Source organism: Oncorhynchus kisutch, linkage group LG14 (assembly GCF_002021735.2).
Source record: "Oncorhynchus kisutch isolate 150728-3 linkage group LG14, Okis_V2, whole genome shotgun sequence".
Classification (NCBI taxonomy): domain Eukaryota; kingdom Metazoa; phylum Chordata; class Actinopteri; order Salmoniformes; family Salmonidae; genus Oncorhynchus; species Oncorhynchus kisutch.
The window spans coordinates 70,152,095-70,178,391 of NC_034187.2; the positions used below are offsets into that span (position 1 = coordinate 70,152,095).

Genomic DNA, 26,297 nt, shown 5'->3' on the forward strand with positions numbered 1-26,297 from the left:
GACAAGACACACATCTAATTAGACAAGATTAAACACACATGAAACTATAGACAAGTCAAGACACACATCAAACTACAGATGAGACAAGACACACATCAATCTATATTCAAGACAAAACACACATGAAACTATAGAAAAAACAATACAAACATCATACTATAGACAAGACACACATCAAACTATAGACAAGACTAAACAAACATCAAACTATAGACAAGACACTCATCAAACTAGAGAAAAGACAAAACATAAACTATAGACAATACAAAACACAAACTATAGACAAGACAAAACACTCATCTTTTAATCTTTCATAAATAACACATTTTGTTAGTGTGTGTGCGTGCGCATGTGTGCTTGTGTGTGCATGTGTGAATATACCTTACATTACAGACTTAAAACTTTATTGAAGTTTAGGTTGTATAAAACATATCAACAATACAATAGAATGAGGGGTTACGGATGTTTTTAAAGGTGTCTATGAACCATAGAAGTTGGCTCAACAAGTCTGGACATTTTAGAGTCAGTGAGTACTGCAAGGCACTCAAAGAGGTGAGAAAGATGAGGAACTTGGGCTTGAGTCCCAAATGGCACCCTATTCCCTATACGTATAGCACACTACTTTTGACCAGAGCCCTATGACCTTATGGGCTCTGGACAAAAGCAGTGAATAAATATGGGGAATAGGGTGCCATTTAAGATGCACCCTGAGTTATTTACCTCCTATTTTCATTCTCTGTTTAGAGTTACGTTAAGCTGAGTCCTATTCATTGTGAATTCTTATGTTATATGCTTCAAACACATCAATCTCACTCCCCAGACACACTGTACTTATCCTGGTCTGACCAGGTAAAAACAACATCCTCGCAGTTAATCTAGAATGAGAAGAACGAAGGGTTTCCCCCCGTATCTCTGACGTAATTAATGGAAGAAGCACAGTTGGCTACGGTGTTAAGTTTAGTTCAATGATAAAGAGAGTGGAAGGTACTACGTTTACAGGCCTGTTTCCTAGCTCCTGGCCATAATGTCAAGATAGAAGAGGGAGGGGAGAGAGAGAGAGAGAGAGAGAGAGAGAGAAAGAGGGTGGGGAGGGAGGGAGGGAGGGGAGAAGAGAGAGAGGGGAGGGAGAGAGGGGAGAGGAGAGAGAGAAAGAGGGTGGGGAGGTGGAGGGGAGGGGGTGAGGGAGGGAGGGGAGAGGAGATAGAGAGGGGAGAGAGAAAGAGGGTGGGGAGGTGGAGGGTAGGGGGAGAGGAGATAGAGAAGGAGAGGGGAGAGGAGAGAGAGAAAGAGGTTGGGGAGGTGGAGGGTAGGGGGAGAGGGAGGGGAGAGGAGATAGAGAGGGAGAGGGGAGAGGAGAGAGAGAGGGGGGAGAAGGAGTGACCCATAATAAAGTAAATGATGTGACAGAGAAAGCAGACTGGTTTGACCTCCTATTGCTCTATTTCACAGGTTTGACCATTTTCATTAAGTAATGGAGTTACTGAGTAACTCATGTTATATCATGATAATACAATTATACTTTTCTCTAAACACATCACTACAATAAACACTATTCATAAACATGTTATAAAAACATATTTAACTGTAGAATGAAGCATGATATAATGTATATTGTAAAATAGGAGGCTTATGTGGACATAATTGGCCGACATAATTGGCAGAGTTGACGTAGACACTTATCTACTGCCATTGAGTAAACAAAATAAACAGGTGTTTCAGTAACACCAGGTTCATTTGTCAAAGAACAATACTGTCCCTAGAAAAGTGTTATTATAATGAAATGCTACGCCATGCATAATCAAGGCACTGTCGCATGAAAGTAATGATGATAGTACAATACTACACTATAATAGTGGTGTGGCAGATAGCCTAGCGGTTAAGAGTGTTGGGCCAGTAACCGAAAGGTGGCTTGTTTGAATACCTGAGCGGCAAGGTGGAAAAATCTGCTGTTCTACCCTTGAGCAAGGCATTAACCCCCAACAACTGCTCCCCGGTGCCATTGAACTCGATTAAGGCAGACCCCTGCACCCCTGATTCAGAGGGGTTGGGTTAAATGTGTTAGACACATTTCAGTTGAATGCATTCAGTTGTGCAACTGACTAGGTCTCCTCTTTCCCTAATAAATCACATCTTCTCTCTCGCATGTTTTTACAGGCTCATACGTCTGTCATACGGCTCATCAAACGACCCTGACAGAAAGTTGTCTCACAAGAACCTCTACTGGACAATATCAGAAGCTACACACTATAAACCATAGCCTGGGACAACTTTTTCAAAAGTTATCTGATCGGATTTCGGCAATCGGATAGGATTAAATGCATAGAAATGGAACGAATAGAACAGGTGTCCCCATTTAACTAAATTATATGCCCTTTCTTTTTATTCTATTTCTTTGCATTTAATCAGATAGCTTTTGAAAAATGGGGCCCTAGGCACTGGATCACAACTGATTTCCCATTGTGGACAATCAGGTCAATTGTGAGTGAGAGTAATGTATACACGGACAGCTGATAATAAAAGGCAGTGTGTTTGGTGCTAGTAGTTCTGTTTCACAGGTTGTTGCTGTGATGTAGTAGGCCATGGCAGAATTGGGCCATTGGTAAGGCAGGGCTGGAGTCATACTGTCCAGTAAGTATTCAAGGCTCATGTTAATGTCAAGGCTGGGGTCCTGGGAGTCGGGCTAAGTTGTGTGCAGGCTCCTAAAGATGCTGGGTCCCGACAAGGCTTGGCTAAGGTCCTAAGGATACTGCTGGGTAAGGCTCTTAGGCTGCATCCCAATTCTCCACCCTTCTCCCACAGTGTGCACTTAGACTTTCTGACATGGATTTTAAAAGCATTTGATTGGATAAATCATTGGAAGGATCTTCCAATATTGTTAAATCCATGACAGAAAGTGTGCAAGAGCATACTGTGGGAGAAGGGTGGAGAATCAGGATACAGCTTAATAAGTCAGGTGTGGGTGAGTTAGTCAGAGACACTGAGTCCTGGTTCCGGATGGACTGGATCAGTCAGGGTGCTGGGCAGGGCCAGTACCAGGGTCCCTCTCCTGCATGCCTCTGTCCCCCTGTCCTCTCAGCGCCAGGTAGCGTTGGACTACCACAGCCCAGTCTGTCACTTGCTCCACACGCACCTGGCCAGCCAGCCTGGAGCTGGAGGGGAGGGGCTGGGCCTGGCCATCTGGGGGGCATAGAGAGAGCTTGAAAGATAGGAACAAGAATGTAGGAACTATATGTTTGTTGGAACTTCGATTCATGAGAATCAAGAATGTAAGATGCTCAAACATGATTTTTTTTTCACGTGCCATGCATGTATGTATCAGATAATATTAGAACACCAAATCACATGCGCATTACCAAATTATTACTTTGAACAGTTAATTGAAGTGAATTGAAATACATGAAATATGTGAATCTCAATCAATTGAAATCAGTGAATTGAAATGGATCAGTACAATCAGAGCCTCACCCTCAGGTAGGATCTGTGTCCTTTTGTTGGTCCTCATCCAGCCCAGGGAGGTGTGAGCTGGTATGTCCAGAGAGCGGGGGTCAGGCAGACCCTCTGCATCCTCCTCTTCAGTCATCAGGTCCCGGCCCTCTGTAGAGCAGATCTTACCTGGGGGGTTATACATAACACATACTGAGTGTACAAAACATTAAGAATACCTTCCTAATATTGAGTTGCACCCCACCTTTTGCCCCCAGAACAGACTCAATTTGTCGTGGCGTGGACTCTACAAGTTGTGGAAAGCGTTCCATAGGTATGCTGGCCCATTTTGACTCCAATGCTTCCCACAGTTGTGTCAAGTTGGTTGGATGTCCTTTGGGTGATGGACCATTCTTGATACATACAGGAAACTGTTGAGCGTCAAAAACCCAGGAGCGTTACAGTTGTTGACACAAACCAGTGTGCCTGGCACCTACTACCATACCCCATTCAAAGGCACTTAAATCTTTTGTCTTGCCCATTCACCCTCTGAATGGCACACATACACAATTCATGTCTCAATTGTCTCAAGGCTTAAAAATCCTTCTTTAACCTGTCTCCTCCTCTTCATTGAAGTGGATTTAACAAGATAAATCAATAAGGGATCATAGCTTTCACCTGGATTCACCTGGTCAGTCAATGTCATGGAAAGAGCAGGTTTTGTACCGTCAGTATATATATAATACATGATGTAGCATTACACTCATGGTTTGCCTCTTTGGGTAACAATAATTTGTAGTGGTTAAAACTGCCGATATTGAATCTATGAATTCCCTAAACAAGGTAGGAACACTAGTATGAAACTCACCTCCATGTTTGCAAAGCACCTTGGCGAAGAAGAAGAGGTTGGTGAAGAGGTTGAATGGAGACGGCGTGCCCGACTTCCTACTCATGTCCCGTATGAGCACGGCCCGGCCAAACTTCCACTCAGTGTCCGAGCGGGCCTGAATGCGCTGGTAGGTGTCACTCATCATGGCAATGAGCAGGTTGATCAGCACGATCACCGTCACCACCAGGTAGATGCCAAACGCCAGTTGGGCCACCACGCCGGCAGCCGGGGGTGAGCCCACCAACGTAGGCATTTCTTTAGGCTCCGTCAGGCCGAAAAGGGCGAAGAAGAGCAGGACGGACACCTCCCGAGGGGTGTGGCCTGCTGTCTCCGGCTTCACAAAGGTGGCATTGTAGACGGCACACAAGCTCATGGTGAAGGCGGTGTGGAAGAGTGCCAGGATGACGGCAAACCTTCCCAGATCCTTCATCAGGTCACTGATGAGGATAGAAAACAAAATAACTAAAATAAGGCCTAATTATTGCAGATAATACTTAAGTGAACAATAAAAACATATTTACAGAGGTACAGTGCATTCGGAAAGTATTCAGACCCCTTGACTTTTTAAACATTTTGTTACGTTACAGCTTATTCTAAAATGGATTCAATAACGTTTTTCCCTCATCAATCTACAGTCAATACCCCATAATGACAAAGGGAAACAGGTTTCTATAAGATTTTGCAAATGTATTAAAAATAAAAAACAGAAATACCTTATTTATGTAAGTATTCAGACCCATTGCTATGAGACTCGAAATTGAGCTCAGGTGCATCCTGTTTTCATTGATCTACAACTTGATTGGAGTCCACCTGTGGTAAATTAAATTGATTGGACATGATTTGGAAAGGCACACACCTGTACCACAGTAAGGTACCACAGTTGACAGTGCATGTCAGAGCAAAAAACCAAGCCATGAGGTTGAAGTAATTGTCCGTAGAGCTCCGAGACAGGATTGTGTCGAGGCACCAAAACATTTCTGCAGCATTGAAGAAGTTTGGAACCACCAAGACTCTTCCTAGAGCTGGCCGCCCGGCCAAACTAAGCAATCGGGGGAGAAGGGCCTTGGTCAGTGAGGTGGAGATGGGAGAAACTTCCAGAAGGACAACCATCTCTGAAGCACTCCACCAATCAGGCCTTTATGGAAGAGTGGCCAGATGGAAGCCACTACTCAGTAAAAGGCACAAGGACTCTCAGACCATGAGAAACAAGATTATCTGGTCTGATGAAACCAAGATTGAACTCTTTGGCCAAATGTCACATCTGGAGGAAACCTGGCACCATCCCTACGGTGAAGCATGTGTGGCAGCATCATGCTGTGGGGAAGTTTTTCAGCGACAGGGACTGGGATACTAGTCAGGATAGAGGGAAAGATGAACGGAGCAAAGTAGAGAGAAATCCTTGATGAAAACCTGCTCCAGAGCGCTCAGGAACTCCAACAGGACAATGACTTTAAGCAAACAGTCAAGACAACGCAGGAGTGGCTTCTGGACAAGTCTCTGAATGTCCTTGAGTGGCCCAGCAAGAGCCCGGATTTGAACCTGATCCAACATCTCTGGAGAGACTTGAAACTAGCTGTGTAGCGACGCTCCCCATCCAACATGACAGAGCTTGAGAGGATCTGCAGAGAATAATGGGAGAAACTCCTCAAATACAGGTGTGCCAAGCTTGTAGCGTCATACCCAAGAAGACTCCAGGCTGTAATCACTGTCAAAGGTGCTTCAACAAAGTACTGAGCAAAGCATCTGAATAGTTGTGTAATATTATTATTATTTTTTTTAATTTTATAAATGCGCAAACATTTTTAAAAACCTTTATTTGCTTTGTCATTATGGGGTATTGTGTGTCGATTGATGAGGGGAAAAAACTATTTAATCCATTTTAGAATAAGGCTGTAACGTAACAAATTGTGGAAAAAGTCTAGGTGTCTGAATACTTTCCAAATGCACTGTAGGAGCAGAGGAAGACCTGTTTAGTTGAAACATGTTGCAGTATCAGTCCTGCTGACATGTTGATAGGCTCCTACCTAGTAAATAGCCTACTTGTATAGTTTTTCCAATGATCTTCTCTCACCTGATGATGATGGCCCAGGGACCGAACAGGTGGTGGAAGGTCAGGAACTCCAGCAGCTGGATGAAGCCTAGAGTCATTGCCACGGCTAGTAGGACGTTCCGGGTGAAAAGGCAGTGGAGATGGGAGGGGGGCCAGAGCTGGAGAACCAGGGCCAGGAGATGGCAGAGCAAGGCAGCGGCGGAGAAGCCCAGGACAAGCACTCGGATCCAGGCTAGGCCGTGGCGCTCCCCTGGCTGGGTGAGCTCAGACACCAGCATGCCCCCCAGCCAGGCCAGCAGCAGCCACTCACTCCATCCAGGCAGAAGGTGACCCAGGTGGATGGGATTCAGTGGGGGGTAGGCGATGGTGAGGATGAAGAGGGCCAGGAGAAAGACGTGGGACACCAGGTAGCTCATGAACTTCACGATGGGGATGGTGTTGAACCTGGTGTGGTTTTGAAAGATTGTACATTAAATCCTAAAATAATATTCAATCCCAAGATAATATTGTCTGGCAATCAACTATTATACAAAACTGTCATTGATTCCCCGGAGGAGTTGTTATGTTTTAAGTTAATTGTTGAATAATTGATTCATGATTGGTCAAAAATAACTTAGTCTTAGTTCTCTTTTTGTAACTGGTAGAGTTTGAGATACAATGTTTACAATGTTTGAATGTAAACACATCCCACTCGGCACAAAACTGAAACGTTGTTTCAATGTAATTTGTCAATGTACTGTGACAAGGCATCTAAGTGAAAAACACATTGGATTTGAAAAAAGAAACTGTTGTTTTGAGGGTGGAATCTCAACCACATGATTATGTCATCATTGTAAAAAAATGTACATTATTATTTGGTCTCCCATGCAGGGTTTAAATCAAGCCTGGCCCCGCTTAGTGTTGACATTGGTCACTGACAACTACCAATGTGCTATCGCAGGAATGATTATTGAGAGATCTCTTAATAACTAAATATATTCACTGTTGCTATCTAAATTATTCCAAAAGATAGGTTTAAAGCAAATTAAATGTAACCATACTTTATAGGTCATATATTATCAATGAGACTATTTAACTCTATACAGCATTTGGGAAGTCATCAACAGCTATTGTTTCAATTCAACCCAGGGTTCAACTAAAACTAGACAAGACATATAGCACTAGGGTTCAACTAAAACTAGACAAGACATATAGCACTAGGGTTCAACTAAAACTAGACAAGACATATAGCACTAGGGTTCAACTAAAACTAGACAAGACATATAGCACTAGGGTTCAACTAAAACTAGACAAGACATATAGCACTAGGGTTCAACTAAAACTAGACAAGACATATAGCACTAGGGTTCAACTAAAACTAGACAAGACATATAGCACTAGGGTTCAACTAAAACTAGACAAGACATATAGCACTAGGGTTCAACTAAAACTAGACAAGACATATAGCACTAGGGTTTCAAACTTTGGTTGATTTCAAATGCAATCTTCAAGTTAATCATCAATATGTTAGAGTCACGTCTCCATCTCAACCAAAAATCTAAGTTAAGAATACGACTAAATCAAATCAAACTTTATTTAAATACATTTAAACTTCGATAAGATTAGATTTTGTCCTATTCTTGAACTTAGATGTTTGGTTGAGTTGAAGATGTTAATCCAACATATCAATTATTAATTTATAGGCAAACCGGGTATTGAATTGTGTTTGTTGTCAACGCAACCAAATATGAACATTTAAAGGAGATGTATCTTCTGCTTGGATAGTTCCATCTGTGCCACTGATTTAGTCTGGCTTTAATTACAGTTTGACTACAAATTAGTAATTGATATGTTCGATTCACATCTCCATCTCAACCAAAAATCTAAGATAAAGAATAGGACTAAATCAAATAAAACTTGAAATGCAAATTGACATTTTTGCTTTTAAATGGTTGAAAGCACAGTGATAACACATTTAGATTAACCAAAACCCTGACATTGTCTTACCATTGAAATTGGTTCTGGTTTTGATGGTTGAAAGCATAATGATAACACATTGGTAATTCTACAAACTTCTGGCTGACTTTTTGAGTTGGTAACTAAAGGTTGACATCTCATTTATCAATGTCTACCAAATATTACCCAAATTTCCACGTTGAAATGACGTTGTGTGTCCAGTGTGTTAGCCTCAAAAGGGCTCCCATTAATAAAGGCTATGAACCTGTATCTGTCTATGAAAGTCTACTCTGTACCTGTGTTTGAGAGGCAGTGAGAGGAACAGCCACAGTGGAGGGCAGAGCAGCAGGCCAAAAAACAGCAGCAGGATCCTCCAGGAGTCCCACTGCAGACTGCCATACCACACCTCCGTCATGTACTTCTGGACAGCCGGGTGGGCCACCACTCCCTTCTGCCTCCCCTCGATCAGGCAGTCCAGCACGCTGGCCCCTCTATGGTCCACCGCCCTGAGTACGGCGCCGGCCCCTCTCCCCCCGGTTGAGGCCATGCTGAGCAGGTCGGAGGCCAGGTTTTCACAGTGGTGGGCTGCTGCCTGGAGGTCCACGTAGCGCTCCTTCTCCCTGAGGGCGGCCAGGCCCAGGGCTCGGGACAGACGCACGGCCGTGTCCAGGGGAGCAGCAGAGTGAAGAACTAGCTCCTCCAGAGTAGTGTTGGAGTTCAGCTTCCCACACACCATCAGGTCAAACACAAACTACAGACAACACACCACATCACACCATCAGGTCAAACACAAACTACAGACAACACACCACATCACACCATCAGGTCAAACACAAACAACACACCACATCACACCATCAGGTCAAACACAAACTACAGACAACACACCACATCACACCATCAGGTCAAACACAAACTACAGACAACACACCACATCAGGTCAAACACAAACTACAGACAACACACACCATCAGGTCAAACACAAACTACAGACAACACACACCAACACACCATCAGGTCTAACACAAACTAGGTACTCATCAGCAACATTGATTTAAAAACATGTTTTGGCAGTGCCTGTTCTATTAAAATTGCGGTTTGCTGACATCTTGTGGTTAGACTACAAAGAAAGTAGAAAGTATAGGGAGAATATTGAAAGGGAAAGGGGATACCTAGTCAGTTGTACAACTGAATGCCTTCAACTGAAATGAGTCTCCGCATTTAACCCAACCCCTCTGAATCAGAGGTGCGGGGGGCTGCCTTAATCGACATCCACGTCTTCGGCGCCCAGGGAACAGGGGGTTAACTGCCTTGCTCAAGGGCAGAACGACAGCCAGAAAGAGAGAAGGAAAACCAACCTTCCTGTCCTCCAGCAGTCTCAGTATGTTGTTCTCTTTTCGTCGTAGCAGGAAGCTAACCGTCCCCTGGTGGTTATCCCCGGCAGCGTACTGCAGTGGTGTTCGTCCCCCCTGGCACTCTACACTGGCCGACGCCCCACTCTCCACCAGGAACCGCACCATGTCCAGACAGCCTGCTTTTGCTGCGTAGTGGAGTGGGGTCCAGCCACTCTAGAATTGGGGGGTCAGGTGTGAATGGAATTAGTGTGTGATCTGGCATAGTTTTTTATTATTGTCACCATAACATCCCCATAATGTTTGTCACATCCTCATAACAGTGTCACACTCTCCCCATAATGTTTCTATAACATCCTCATACTCTCCCCATAATGTTTCTATAACATCCTCATACTCTCCCCATAATGTTTCCATAATATCCTCTACTCTCCCCATAATGTTTCCATAATATCCTCTACTCTCCCCATGGCGTTTCTATAACATCCCCTTAACATCCTCATACTTTCCCCATAATGTTTCCATTACATCCTCATACTCTCCCCATAATGTTTCCATAACATCCTCATACTCTCCCCACAATGTTTCCATAATCTCCTCATACTTTCCCCATAATGTTTCCATAACATCCTCATACTCTCCCCACAATGTTTCCATAATCTCCTCATACTTTCCCCATAATGTTTCCATAACATCCTCATACTCTCCCCATAATGTTTCCATAACATCCTCATACTCTCCCCATAACATCCTCATACTCTCCCCATAATGTTTCCATTACCTCCTCATACTCTCCCCATGTTTCCATAACATCCCCTTACATCCTCATACTCTCCCCATAATGTTCCATAACATCCTCATACTCTCCCCATAATGTTCCATAACATCCCCTTACATCCTCATGACATCCTCATACTCTTTCCATAATGTTTCCATAACATCCTCATACTCTCCCCATAACATCCACTTACATCCTCATGACATCCTCATACTCTCCCCATGTTTCCATAACATGTCCTTACATCCTCATAACATCCTCATACTCTCCCCATAATGTTTCCATAACATCCTCATACTCTCCCCATAACATCCCCTGACATCCTCATACTCTCCCCATAATGTTTCCATAACATCCCCATACTCTCCCCATAACATCCCCTGACATCCTCATACTCTCCCCATAATGTTTCCATAACATCATCATAACATCCCCTGACATCCTCATACTCTCCCCATAATGTTTCCCTAACATCCTCATACTATCCTCATAACATCCTCATACTCTCCCCATAATGTTTCCCTAACATCATCATACTCTCCCCATAACATCCCCTGACATCCTCATACTCTCCCCATAATGTTTCCCTAACATCCTCATACTCTCCCCATAATGTTTCCATAACATGTCCTTACATCCTCATGACATCCTCATACTCTTTCCATAATGTTTCCATAACATCCTCATACTCTCCCCATAACATCCACTTACATCCTCATGACATCCTCATACTCTCCCCATGTTTCCATAACATGTCCTTACATCCTCATACTCTCCCCATAATGTTTCCATAACATCCTCATACTCTCCCCATTACATTCCCTTACATCCTCATACTCTCCCCATAGTTTTTCCATAATCTCCTCATACTCTCTCCGTAATATTTCCATAACATCCTCTAGGGTAGCCTAGTGGTTAGAGCATTGGACTAGTAACCGAAAGGTTGCAAGTTCGAATCCCCGAGCTGACAAGGTACAAATCTGTCGTTCTGCCCCTGAACAGGCAGTTAACTCACTGTTCCTAGGCCGTCATTGAAAATAAGAATTTGTTCTTAACTGACTTGCCTAGTAAAATAAAGGTAAAATAAATTACATCCTCATACTCTCCCCATAATGTTTCCATAACATGTCCTTACATCCTCACACTCTCCCCATAATGTTTCCATAACATCCTCATACTCTCCCCATAATGTTTCCATAACATCCTCATACTCTCCCCTGACATCCTCATACTCTCCCCATAATGTTTCCATAACATCATCATAACATCCCCTGACATCCTCATACTCTCCCCATAATGTTTCCATAACATCATCATAACATCCCCTGACATCCTCATACTCTCCCCATAATGTTTCCCTAACATCATCATACTCTCCCCATAACATCCACTGACATCCTCATACTCTCCCCATAATGTTTCCCTAACATCCTCATACTCTCCCCATAATGTTTCCATAACATGTCCTTACATCCTCATAACACCCCCATAATGTTTCCCTTACATCCTCATACTCTCTCCATAATGTTTCCATAACATCCACAAATTCTCCACATAACATCTCCATCTCCAGGTCAGTCTCACCTCTTCGGTGTGGTTGATCTCGGCCCCCTGGCCCAGCAGCACTCTGACCATGGCCACGTGGCCGCTGGCGGAGGCCAGGTGCAGACAGGTGCGGCCCTGCTTGTCCCTCAGGTGCAGCAGAGAGCTGGAGCGGCTCAGCAGCAGCCCCACCACAGACATGTGACCACTCTGGGCAGCCAGGTGAAGGGGGGTGGAGCCCTGAGGAGAAGGGGGAGGGACAGGAGGACGGTCACTGACAGATCCCCACAAATATATACCGTACACATATGCTCACACACAAGCTTGCAAAATGTGTACATGAACAAAAACATTTACACATAAACCCTTGCACAAATGCATACACTCATGTAAAATGCATTCAGAAAGTATTCAGACCACTTGATTTTTTCCACATTTTGTTATGTTACAGCCTTATTCTAAATTGGATTACATTGTTTTTATTCCTCATCAATCTACACACAATACCCCATAATGACAAAACAAAAACATTTATTTTTTTGCTAATTTATTAAACATAAAACACTGAAATATCACATTTACATAAGTATTCAGACCCGCACCTTTGGCAGCGATTACAGCCTCAAGTCTTCTTGGGTATGACGCTACAAGCTTGGCACACCTGTATTTGGGGAGTTTCTTTCATTCTTCTCTGCAGATCTTCTCAAGCTCTATGAGGTTGGATGGGGTGCGTCACTGCACAGCTATTTAAAGGTCTCTCCAGAGATGTTCAATCGGGTTCAAGTCCAGGCTCTGGCTGGACACTCAAGGACATTCAGAGACTTGTTCTGAAGCCGCTCCTGCGTTGGCTTGGCTGTGTGCTTAGAGTCGTTGTCCTGTTGAAAGGTGAACCTTAGCCCCAGTCTGAAGTCCTGAGTGCCCGGGAGCAGGTTTTCATCAAGGATCTCTCTGTACTTTGCTCCATTCATTTTCCCCTCGATCCTGACTAGTCTCCCAGTCCCTGTCGCTGAAAAACATCCCCACAGCATGATGCTGCCATGCTTATGCTTCACCGTAGGGATGGTGCCAGGTTTCCTCCAGACATGACACTTGGCATTAAGGCCAAATAATTCAATCTCGGTTTCATCAGACCAGAGAATCTTGTTTCTCATGGTCTAAGAGTCCTTTAGCTACCTTTTGGCAAAGCGGGCTGTAATGTGCCTTTTACTGAGGAGTGGCTTCCATCTGGCCACTCTACCATAAAGGCCTGATTGGTGGAGTGCTGCAGAGACGGTTGTCCTTCTGGGAGGTTCTCCCATCTCCACAGAGGAACTCTGGAGCTTTGTCAGAGTGGCCATCGGGTTTAAATTTTTTATTTTTTTTTCTCTTTTATTTTTTATTTGTTACATAAAACACAAGGAAGGGGTAACATTAAAGTATTAGAACATGATGGACAAACAATACAGCATCAAGACACTATCAAACATGTTTAAGTCTTTCCGCAACAGAGCCATCCTTATGTATGAGAGTGTGTGTGCATGATAGTGATATAAAATATATGTAATAATTTCCTTTTTCATGATCACAATCTTGTGAAACCCGATCCCTCCAAGATCCCCCCACAGTTCCCCAATAGCTGTCCCTCAACCATTCACCACCCCTACCACAGCCCCCCCCACCCCGGAATAAAAATAAATAAAAATAAGATAAAATCAATTCCATTCCCCACCCCCAAGAACCCCCCAATGCACCAACAACCAAGAGAATTAACTAAAGAGAAAAAAGGAAAAGACAGAAGCAAATCAGCAAACAATAATGCAAAAAAATTTAACAAAATAATAAATTTAAAACAAAGGACATCAAGGACAACTGAAATCATAACAGCAATGCCTACTTTATATGTTTGTGTGCATGTCTGGCACTATTACATGTATGTGTGTGTTCTTGTATGTGTTTATTTCAATGAGAGTGTGTGTATATGCATGTGTACAAACACCTGCATGGCATCAGCCTCAGGCAAACCGGCATTAGTTGTAAAAACGCTGCTACTTAGTGTCATTCAAATGCACTTTTATTATGTTTTATTTAGACTTTTTCCCCTTTATCTTTTGACCATCATTCTCTCTCTCACACAGCAACTCCACTCCCACTTGTCTCCAATTCCACATACCAACCCTCAGCTTCCCTCAGTCCATCCCATCATTCTCTCTCTCACACAGCAACTCCACTCCCACTTGTCTCCAATTCCACATACCAACCCTCAGCTTCCCTCAGTCCATCCCATCATTCTCTCTCTCACACAGCAACTCCACTCCCACTTGTCTCCAATTCCACATCCCAACCCTCAGCTTCCCTCAGTCCATCCCATCATTCTCTCTCTCACACAGCAACTCCACTCCCACTTGTCTCCAATTCCACATACCAACCCTCAGCTTCCCTCAGTCCATCCCATCATTCTCTCTCTCACACAGCAACTCCACTCCCACTTGTCTCCAATTCCACATACCAACCCTCAGCTTCCCTCAGTCCATCCCATCATTCTCTCTCTCACACAGCAACTCCACTCCCACTTGTCTCCAATTCCACATACCAACCCTCAGCTTCCCTCAGTCCATCCCATCATTCTCTCTCACACAGCAACTCCACTCCCACTTGTCTCCAATTCCACATACCTACCCTCAGCTTCCCTCAGTCCATCCCATCATTCTCTCACACACAGCAACTCCACTCCCACTTGTCTCCAATTCCACATACCAACCCTCAGCTTCCCTCAGCCAATCCCATCATTCTCTCTCACACAGCAACTCCACTCCCACTTGTCTCCAATTCCACATACCAACCCTCAGCTTCCCTCAGTCCATCCCATCATTCTCTCTCTCACACAGCAACTCCACTCCCACTTGTCTCCAATTCCACATACCAACCCTCAGCTTCCCTCAGCCAATCCCATCATTCTCTCTCTCACACAGCAACTCCACTCCCACTTGTCTCCAATTCCACATACCAACCCTCAGCTTCCCTCAGTCCATCCCATCATTCTCTCTCTCACACAGCAACTCCACTCCCACTTGTCTCCAATTCCACATCCCAACCCTCAGCTTCCCTCAGTCCATCCCATCATTCTCTCTCTCACACAGCAACTCCACTCCCACTTGTCTCCAATTCCACATACCAACCCTCAGCTTCCCTCAGTCCATCCCATCATTCTCTCTCTCACACAGCAACTCCACTCCCACTTGTCTCCAATTCCACATACCAACCCTCAGCTTCCCTCAGCCAATCCCATCATTCTCTCTCTCACACAGCAACTCCACTCCCACTTGTCTCCAATTCCACATACCAACCCTCAGCTTCCCTCAGCCAATCCCATCATTCTCTCTCTCACACAGCAACTCCACTCCCACTTGTCTCCAATTCCACATCCCAACACTCAGCTTCCCTCAGTCCATCCCATCATTCTCTCTCTCACACAGCAACTCCACTCCCACTTGTCTCCAATTCCACATCCCAACACTCAGCTTCCCTCAGTCCATCCCATCATTCTCTCTCTCACACAGCAACTCCACTCCCACTTGTCTCCAATTCCACATCCCAACACTCAGCTTCCCTCAGTCCATCCCATCATTCTCTCTCTCACACAGCAACTCCACTCCCACTTGTCTCCAATTCCACATCCCAACACTCAGCTTCCCTCAGTCCATCCCATCATTCTCTCTCTCACACAGCAACTCCACTCCCACTTGTCTCCAATTCCACATACCAACACTCAGCTTCCCTCAGTCCATCCCATCATTCTCTCTCTCACACAGCAACTCCACTCCCACTTGTCTCCAATTCCACATACCAACCCTCAGCTTCCCTCAGTCCATCCCATCATTCTCTCTCACACAGCAACTCCACTCCCACTTGTCTCCAATTCCACATACCAACACTCAGCTTCCCTCAGCCCATCCCATCATTCTCTCTCTCACACAGCAACTCCACTCCCACTTTTCTCCAATTCCACATCCCAACCCACAGCTTCCCTCAGCCCATCCTATCTATCTCTGCTGGCAACCCACTTCGTGTTTCTATGCAACACATATCTTTCAACTATGCTATGATGTTTAATGTACAATTTCAATCTATCTCATCGAATAGAATTTACAGATTGCAAAAATCTCTTCCCAACTCTTTTGCAATCCTGTATGGCACAGTTGTCAACATCCTGGTCCTCAAATGAAACTGGTATACTTTCCTATTTATGCAATTTTTATTCCTACCCAGTTTTGATCCTTTATATTGGGCAGACAGACCAGTTCCCTACCTCTTCCCGCTGCCACCTGACTCCTCCATTTTTGGGAAAATGCTGTAAACAATTGGTTGAACTCTTGGATTGAGCAGACCTTCCTGTACAATTCTGATAACTCCATGAAGAACATAACTCTACCATTACAATTTACAATATCATTTAAGAACAAAATACCCTTTTCAAACATCTTTTGGTTCAACCAGTACATTTGAGTTCAGCCATAATATTTGTTCTATCTTTTCAGAGAGATGGAATTGAAATTGTAGCCAGCTCTGCAATGCTTGTTTGAAAAAGACAGATACTTGGAAAAAAGTATCATTTTCAATTAATCGAAAATGAGACATGGCAATCTGCACAAAGGCAAAAATGCAATTTTAAACAATGGATGAACTTTTCTTATTAATCTACTTGAGAACCATTTAGGGTTCAAATAAAACTTTTGAATGAGTGAAGCTTTTAGAGAGAGGTTTAGGGCTTTTATATTTAATCATCTCAACCCACCCAATTCATATTCATTATATAGATAGACTCGTTTTTATTTTGTCTGGTTTAGCGTCCGAGATAAAGCGAAATATTTTTTGCTCATATGATTTGAAAAACTAATCATCAGGAGTAAGCAGCGCCATAAGTAAGTGAATAAACTGAGATATGACTAAGGACTTAATCAGGGCAATTTTTCCATAAATAGACAGGTATTTACCTCTCCATGGTTGCAGGATCTTGTCTATTTTTACATGTTTTCTATTGAAATTCATGGTGGAGAGCTTATTTATATCTTTTGTGATATGAATACCGAGTATGTCTACTTCACCATCATCCCATTTTATAGGTAAGCTGCAAGGTAATGTAAAAGTTTAATTTTTTAAGGATCCAATACGTAATATTGTACACTTATCATAATTAGGTTTTAGTCCAGAGAGTACAGAAAAGTTATCTTTAATGAGACATTGCAGGGATCTAGCTTGCGGACTTAACATAAAACTTGAGTCATCGGCATACATGGACACCTTTGTTATTAAGCCTTGGATTTCTAATCCTCTAATGTTGTTATTGGATCTGATTTTAATAGCTAGCATTTCGATGGCCACAACGAATAGATATGGTGACAGCGGACACCCTTGTTTAACTCCTCTTGACAATTCAAAACTCGGAGAAGTAGCCGTTACTTACTATTTTACACCTGGGGTTGCTATACATTATTTTTACCCATTTTATAAGAGAATTACCGAAATTGAAAAAATCCAGGCATTTATAAAATAAAATCCAGTCTTACTTTATAAATGCCTTTTCAAAATCCGCTATAAATACCATTCCTGGCTTCTTATATGTTTCATAATGTTCTATTATTTCTATTATTTGTCGTATATTATCTCCAATGTATCGTCCATGTAAAAAAACTGTCTGATCAGGATGGATAATACCTGGTAAAACCCTTTTAATTCTGAGTGCTATGCATTTTAGTATTTTTGCATTACAACATTGAAGTGTAAGTGGCCTCCAGTTTTTTTTAGATAGACCGGGTCTTTATATTTGCTATCTGGGTCTTGCTTTAATAATAGAAAAATCATACCTTCCTGTTGAGTAGGTGACAGACTACCATTTCTATAGGAGTAGTTAAAACAATCTAACAATGGAGCTTTATGTATATCAAAAAATATTTGATATACCTCTACCGGTATGCCATCAAGCCCTGGGGTTTTTCCAGACTGAAAGGATTTAATAGCCTCAAAAGGTTCTTCCTCTGTAATTTGGCCTTCGCACTGATCTTTCTGTACATTTGTTAATTTTCCATTTTTTGATATTATTTGGAAATAATTCCTTACCGTAATCTTCATTCACTGGGAGAGGATGAGACGGAAAAGAGAACATCTGCCTAAAATAATTAGCTTCCTCATTCGGAGAATCATAGATGACTCTGTCTTCAGCAATGAGTTTCTGCAAATTCTTATTGTTAGCGTTCCTGTATTGGAGATTCAGGAAGAATTGTGTGCATTTTTCTCCATATGTTCTTAGTTTTTCCTCTAACTTATTTTGTATCTCTGTAGTATTTTTATTGCTATCTACCTGTACTATTAGTTTATGGATGTCCCTTGTTAGTCTTGTTTCTTTAGCCAGAAACTGCTTTTTAAAAATTATTATTATTATTATTATTGATGAATATTGAATTGAATGACCCCTGAATGTACATTTAAAGTTATCCCAAACAATAAGGGGATTTCCTGAACCAATATTATACTGGAAAAATTCAGTTATAAATGATTTTGTCTTAGTTAAAAATAAGTTGTCCTCCAGTAAACTTTGATTACATTTCAATATCCCTGTCCACGTGGAAAATCTATAAGAGTTATGTGAATGCCAATTAGATGATGATCCGATTGCATTCTGTCTCCTATTAATACTTTTTTAACCTTTGATGCAAGAGAGAAAGATACAAGAAAGTAGTCAAGACGACTAGCTTGATTAAGTCTCCTCCATGTATATCTCACTAGGTCGGGGTTTTGTAGTCTCCAAATATTCACTATTTCTAATGTGTCCATAATATTTGTGATTTCCTTAAGGGCCCTGTGATGATAGTTTGTAGAGTGATTACCTTTAAGGTCCATTGAGGTACTTAACACTGTGTTATAGTCTCCTACCATAATGATTAGATCATTTGTTGCATGTAAGTTCAATAAATTGGTATAAATGTTTTTTCGAAGAAGTGTGGATAATCCTGATTTGGAACATTTGATTAATGAGCCAAATCTCTTTTTCATCCAATTTCATATTCAAAAGGATCCACCTTCCTTGCGAATCATTCCTGATTATTTGCACATTCAGATCAAAATGTTGGTTAATTAATATCATCACCCCCTTTGAGTTCCTTTGTCCATGACAGAAAATTATTTCACCACCCGATTCCTTATTCCACACAACTTCATCTTCAAGGATGTAGAGTGAGTTTCCTGTAAACAGTATATGCTATATTCCTTTTCTTTTAGCCATCTAAAGACTGATCTTTTTTTAATAATCTGCCAAACCATTACAATTATAACTAGCTATACTTATTTCACCCCTTACCATAACTAGATACCATTCTCAGGCTAAATTGGAATTCAAGAAATAGGTTCTAGCAATATATTTTTATTCCCTTGCCTGTGAGCCAATGCCACAGATGTTAGAAAATTTAGACAAATTATGTGTGTAACAAATCTGAGTAGGTTGATTTGTACGATATTGGATATGATATAATGAGAGTGTGTATGATGTCTGTATAAGAGTAAGACTATAATGTGTGATGTCCAAATAAATAATAACTCTGCCAATTTGCATGTTTCAGTGTCTATGTGTGTAACATGTAGTGTGTATAGCCTATAGCCATAATTGTAATCCATATCGTATCACCATCATAGTTGCATCATAATTACCATAATTACATATCCTAGCATTTCCATAGCAATTAACGTTTCACGTGATCATGAAAGAGACCTTGCATTACTCAAGAGACGGCTTCACTACAGTACAAATGTATTCCGTACAATTTGTTATTATTCCCCAATGCCCCTATTTTGATATCTTCCCCTTGCTTGTCGTAAGCATATATAAACTTGAAGACAAATGCATTAAAAAGATAGACAAACAATAAACACATTAAATTATAAAACAGTTCGCGACAATAGAGAGAAGGAGAGAAGAGAAGAGAAAAGAGAGAAAGAGAGAGTGAGAGAAGAGAGCAAGATCAGGTGTGTGTGTATGTATAACTCTGTATGTGTAAGCAAGCATGCAGTTGAGTATGTGTGTGTTCATATCCACTTAATAATGTTTCAATATTTTAAACAGTTCCCATACCTTATTTTTTTCATAATCTGAAGTCTCTGTAGAATTTAGTACAGCCACAGTGTTATGGCGCTGTCTCGGAATAGCTGTCCATCTATAAAGAGTTTTTCCACAATGATAAAGGCATGCCTACCATCCTTCCTTTGTCGTCTTTGTACCGGATACAGTCTCTTACGACGTTCGTTTATCTCCTTTGGAAATTGGTCACTGAGACCGAATTTGGTCCCTTTAACCTCCCTTCCCCTGCTTTTGATCAGCTCCTTTTGTTGGTAGTGTTCAAATTTTGCAATGATCGGTCGGGGACCCTTGGTCTTGTCGCTCCGAGCTCCAAGTCTGTGTACTCGGTGGAAAGCCACCTTGTTTACAGTCTCTACAGGAAGTTTCAATGCAGATTTCATGAATTCTCTGATGGCACCCTCTTGATAATTGGATGCGTCCTCAGGAATACCAGAAAAAAATAGATTTTCACGCATGCTACGACTTTGTATGTCTAGTAGCGTCTCCTTCATCACCCTGTTTCCCTGAGTAGACAATCCAGGTTGGAATCGTGTATTTTTACCTTGGCTGTGAGTGTCTTGTTTTCTCTTTGGAGCTTGAGACTTTCACTATGGCTGAACTCCAAACTCCCCCTCAGCCCTGCTATCTCCTCACACAACTTTTCCATTGTTGCATGGATTCCAGCCAGAGCACTAGACACTACCTCAATGCTAAGTAAATCATCCGTGTCTGTAGATTAATCTGTTTTTCTTTATTTTGTCGGGTTAAAGGAGTATGTTGTTCCTACATAGCGTAAAGCTGTTGGTACTCGTTGATTTCCCTCAGGATCTGCTTGGTATCCAGATTGGCTGTATACTGCAACTAGTTGTTTTACGAAGTTGTTTTACGAAAAGATAACAATGAGTCTTTCCCACGACGACGACAGGTGTCTGTAGTACAGACAGCTAGCACTCACGGAATCCACACACAAAAAAAGGAACACAAACTTGCAGTCCCAGCCGTAAAGGCTAACCGTATTGTGGAATCCTTAGTAACAAAACTTTAGTTCGGATTAAAATCGATTTAATGAAAAAGTTTGAATGTAAACAACAAACCGAATGTAGACAATACAGTGTCCTGTTGCGCGCTCTATCGGGTTCTTCGTCACCTCCCTGACCACGGCCCTTTCTCCCCCGATTGCTCAGTTTGGCCAGGTGGCCAGCTCTGGGAAGAGTCTTGGTTCTTTCAAATTTCTTCCATTTAAGAATGATGAAGGCCACTGTGTTCTTGGGGACATTCAATGCTGCAGACATTTTTTGGTACCCTTCTCCAGATCTATGCCTCGTCACAATCCTGTCTCGGAGCTCTACGGACAATTCCTTCGACCTCATGGCCTGGTTTTTGCTCTGACATGCACTGTCAACTGTGAGACCTTATATAGACAGGTGTGTGCCTTTCCAAATCATGTCCAATCTATTGAATTCACCACAGGTGGACTCCAATCAAGTTGTAGAAACATATCAAGGATGATCAATGGAAAGCAATTTTGAGTCTCATAGCAAAGGGTCTGAATACTTACGTAAATAAGATACTTCTGTTATAAAAAATAAAAAAATTGCTTTGTCATTATGGGGTATTGTGTGTAGAGTGATGAGTTCTTTATTTATAAGGCTGTAGCGTAACAAAATGTAGAAAGGCAAGGGATCTGAAAACTTTCCGAATGCACTAGCAATGGTCATCACAATTTGTATTTATTATTTATTATTTTTTTGTGTTACTTTTACCCCTTTTCTCCCCAATTGCTAGTTACAGTCTTGTCTCATTGCTGCAACTCCCGTACGGACTCAGGAGAGGCAAAGGTCGAGAGTTGTGCATCCTCCGAGACACAACCCAACTAAGCCGCACTTCCCACTTAACCCAGAAGCCAGCCGCAACAGAGGAAACAGAGGAAACACCGTGCACCTGGCAACCATGTCAGCGTGCACTGCGCCCGGCCCGCCACAGGAGTTACTGGTGTGTGATCGGACAAGGACATCCCTGCCGGCCAAGCACTCCCACAACCCGGACGACACTAGGCCAATTATGCTCCGCCCCATGGGTCTCCCGGTCACAGTCAGCTGTGACAGAGGCTGGACTCGAACCCAGAATCTCTAGTGGCACAGCTAGCACTGTGATGCAGTGCCTTAGACCACTGCGCCACTCAGGAAGCCATCACAATTGTTAAAAGGTTTTTAAAAACTTCTCTGTCTAGGTCTACCTGTACTCATTCTGTCTAGGTCTACCTGTACTCACCTGCTCTGTCTAGGTCTACCTGTACTCACCTTCTCTGTCTAGGTCTACCTGTACTCACCTGCTCTGTCTAGGTCTACCTGTACTCACCTGCTCTGTCTAGGTCTACCTGTACTCACCTGCTCTGTCTAGGTCTACCTGTACTCACCTGCTCTGTCTAGGTCTACCTGTACTCACCTGCTCTGTCTAGGTCTACCTGTACTCACCTGCTCTGTCTAGGTCTACCTGTACTCACCTGCTCTGTCTAGGTCTACCTGTACTCACCTGCTCTGTCTAGGTCTACCTGTACTCACCTGCTCTGTCTAGGTCTACCTGTGCTCACCTGCTCTGTCTAGGTCTACCTGTACTCACTCTGTCTAGGTCTATCTGTACACACCTGCTCTGTCTAGGTCTACCTGTACTCACCTGCTCTGTCTAGGTCTACCTGTACTCACCTGCTCTGTCTAGGTCTACCAGTACTTACCTGTTCTGTCTAGGTCTACCTGTACTCACCTGCTCTGTGTAGGTCTACCTGTACTCATCTGCGCTGTCTAGACTGCCTCATTAATTCATTACTGTTGTTGTCAAGTTCTGTTGCAACATGTGTGTCAATAGGATACCCTCAGATTAAAAATCAACAGGCTTGGCTCGAGATTACACCTATCTATACATACTTTACATTGTTTGTGAGATCAGACATAATATCACTATAATCCAAGTGTTCATTTTTGGAAGTTACTTTCATTTTAGTGCATCTAATTTGTAAACATTTCAACTGTATGAAATTATTACTTTTTTCAATTCCACAAAAAATGAATTCCACAATTCTTCTCTGTCTTGTGATGTAAGTGCCGAGATGATGCATTAAATCCCATATGGAGTGTTCTTATAGATGCAACAGAAAGACAATGTATTCCATTGAGCCCATTTCAGCCATTAGTGTTTTTGACAAGTCATTACAAACATTACAAACATTTCTGCGGTCGTAACGTTAACGGGAAAAACGACAGGCAAAGGTATGAAGAGTAAAAGGAAAGCAATCAATCCAGCGAGATGCCCAGTCTTGCAGTCAAATGACCAAATTGCCCTCTAGTGGCCTCATGGGAGGAATGTTATTAATATTTTTCATAATTTAATTAAAATATTTTCTTGTCTTTTTTTCTCTCCAGAAAATCCTATATTTGAGTTTTCTGTGATTTACATAAAGTGTAATATTGGGATGCAAACTAAAAGTTGTGTATATTTCAGCTCTATATCTATATATACTTTTTAAGCCTATAACCATGTGTGTGAGGTGTAAACTTTTGTTTCAAAGTAGATTACCAAGAAACACTCTATGTGACCCTGATTTAGCCCACTGCAGTAAAAGGTTAGTGGATTAGTGCACCCATCAAACACTGGAAATTGTTGCCTGAAAAAGACAGATCCTCAGGTGGGCGGGGCATGCACATTGCTATATGCACACATATTCACTTACGCGCATGCACACACATGAAAAGAGCATACCTGTATGTCTGTCACTTTGTCTGCCTGTACACCAGGGGAATTGAGCAGCAATCTCACCACACTCTCGTGGCCAGACTGGGCAGCCAGATGCAGGGGAGTGTATCCTGACTGGAACACACACACACACACACACAATGAAGGACTTTTTATGAAGGACTCTTTTATTCATGGAGGAGGACTGTTGATTTTCTGGTCATAAGTGAGTTGTGGGGTACTATAATGTTACCTACCTCTGAAGGGGGCTGCTGCACTGGTATTCCCTCCCTACTGTTGCTGTTTGGGATGTCACTGCGCATGGTGGCTGGCACCTTGGTAAGGATCTCTGAGACAAAGTCCACCTGACCAAAACGGGCTGCTACATGCAACGCAGTCAACCCTGTCTGGGATCATAGTTACACATCAAATCAACATACCTAAACAGTAGTTAACTTAAAACTAGTTAACATAGTTAGTTAGTTAACATTTTCTAGTTTTAAGAGTAGGGACAGATACCTTGGAGCTGGTGATCTTAAAGGAGATGCTTCCCTTCAGCACATCCATGATGTGTGTGTGACCGTTCTTGGCTGCCAAGTGAATGGCTGTCATCCCTTCCTGGGAAGATGAGAAAGTTAATAAGCTTTTGAATGAATTGATCTGAGCTACTTTTGAATTAATCGATCTGAGATGCTTTTGAATTAATCAATCTCTGTTGAGCTATTCTTTACTGTAGACTGGGTTTTGCATGACACCCTAAAACTGAATTGAATAAATGTAGCTACAGTCAGTAACAGTGCATAACTTCTGGTCAGTCTGCAGTCAGTCTTTGGTCAGTCCCCCCCAGGTGAGGTTGTGTTCTCTCCATCACTCACTGCGTCCTCTTCAGCTACAGACGCCCCAGCCTCCAGGAGGACCTTCACCACCTCGGTGTGTCCCCCAGCAGACGCCAGGTGCAGAGGACAGGAGCCATTGGTCTGGGGATGAAGGAAAGTGGACAGAATGGATAAAAAAAGTCAAGCTGGTGACTAAGCTTATCAATCACCCCTTATCCCTTTGATAATCATATCAAATCAAATTATATTTGTCACATGCGCCGAATACAACAGGTGTAGACTTTAAGGTGAAATTCTTACTTACGAGCCCTTCCCAACATTGCAGAGTTTAAAAAATACAAAAATATACATAGTAACACAAGAGGAATAAAATACACAAGAATAGAGCTATAAACAGGGAGTACCAGTACCAGATCAATGTACTGCTATTACAGGAAGTACCAGATCAATGTGCTGCTATTACAGGGAGTACCTGATCAATGTGCTGCTATTACAGGAAGTACCAGATCAATGTGCTGCTATTACAGGGAGTACCAGATCAATGTGCTGCTATTACAGGGAGTACCAGTACCTGATCAATGTGCTGCTATTACAGGGAGTACCAGATCAATGTGCTGCTATTACAGAGAGAACCAGATCAATGTGCTGCTATTACAGGGAGTACCAGATCAATGTACTGCTGTTACAGGGAGTACCAGTACCAGATCAATGTGCTGCTATTACAGGGAGTACCAGATCAATGTACTGCTATTACAGGGAGTACCAGATCAATGTGCTGCTATTACAGGGAGTACCAGTACCAGATCAATGTACTGCTATTACAGGGAGTACCAGATCAATGTGCTGCTATTACAGGGAGTACCAGCTCAATGTGCTGCTATTACAGGGAGTACCAGATCAATGTGCTGCTATTACAGGGAGTACCAGTACCAGATCAATGTGCTGCTATTACAGGGAGTACCTGATCAATGTGCTGCTATTACAGGGAGTACCAGATCAATGTGCTGCTATTACAGGGAGTACCAGATCAATGTACTGCTATTACAGGGAGTACCAGATCAATGTGCTGCTATTACAGGGAGTACCAGATCAATGTACTGCTATTACAGGGAGTACCAGATCAATGTACTGCTATTACAGGGAGTACCAGATCAATGTGCTGCTATTACAGGGAGTAGCAGATCAATGTGCTGCTATTACAGAGAGTACCAGATCAATGTGCTGCTATTACAGGGAGTACCAGATCAATGTACTGCTGTTACAGGGAGTACCAGTACCAGATCAATGTGCTGCTATTACAGGGAGTACCAGATCAATGTACTGCTATTACAGGGAGTACCAGATCAATGTACTGCTATTACAGGGAGTACCAGATCAATGTGCTGCTGTTACAGGGAGTACCAGTACCAGATCAATGTGCTGCTGTTACAGGGAGTAATAAGGGAATATTTTCTCTGTCACTTAGCTTTCTATGGCCAGCCAGGCCATTCATATTATAATTCAACAACAACATGTTGACAACAACATGTTGTGGAATTACTGGTCATGCTCTAGATTGGTTTATAAATTACCTATCAAATCGTACACAATGTGTAATGGCAGATGGTTGTAAATCTGAGTCCATAGAGGTGTGCTCAGGTGTTCCGCAAGGTTCTATTTTGGGCCCACTGTTGTTCATTTTGT

At 42.5% G+C, this 26,297-nt stretch overlaps 1 protein-coding gene across 1 annotated transcript in view; it reads right to left on the minus strand.

Annotated features, from left to right (window-relative positions):
• Nucleotides 1–390: 390 nt before the first annotated feature.
• trpn1 (transient receptor potential cation channel, subfamily N, member 1) overlaps nt 391–26,297 on the minus strand; it is a 46,400-nt gene continuing 20,493 nt past the window's right edge. The window contains exons 20-30 of the mRNA XM_020500105.2: nt 24,654–24,755; nt 24,298–24,396; nt 24,036–24,185; nt 23,806–23,913; nt 12,012–12,209; nt 9,656–9,865; nt 8,594–9,048; nt 6,384–6,806; nt 4,292–4,749; nt 3,466–3,612; nt 391–3,177 (exon numbers count right to left, since the gene is read on the minus strand). Coding sequence (XP_020355694.1) covers nt 3,005–3,177; nt 3,466–3,612; nt 4,292–4,749; nt 6,384–6,806; nt 8,594–9,048; nt 9,656–9,865; nt 12,012–12,209; nt 23,806–23,913; nt 24,036–24,185; nt 24,298–24,396; nt 24,654–24,755 — 2,523 coding nt within the window. The 3' untranslated portion in view covers nt 391–3,004. The remainder of the gene's footprint in view (nt 3,178–3,465; nt 3,613–4,291; nt 4,750–6,383; nt 6,807–8,593; nt 9,049–9,655; nt 9,866–12,011; nt 12,210–23,805; nt 23,914–24,035; nt 24,186–24,297; nt 24,397–24,653; nt 24,756–26,297) is intronic.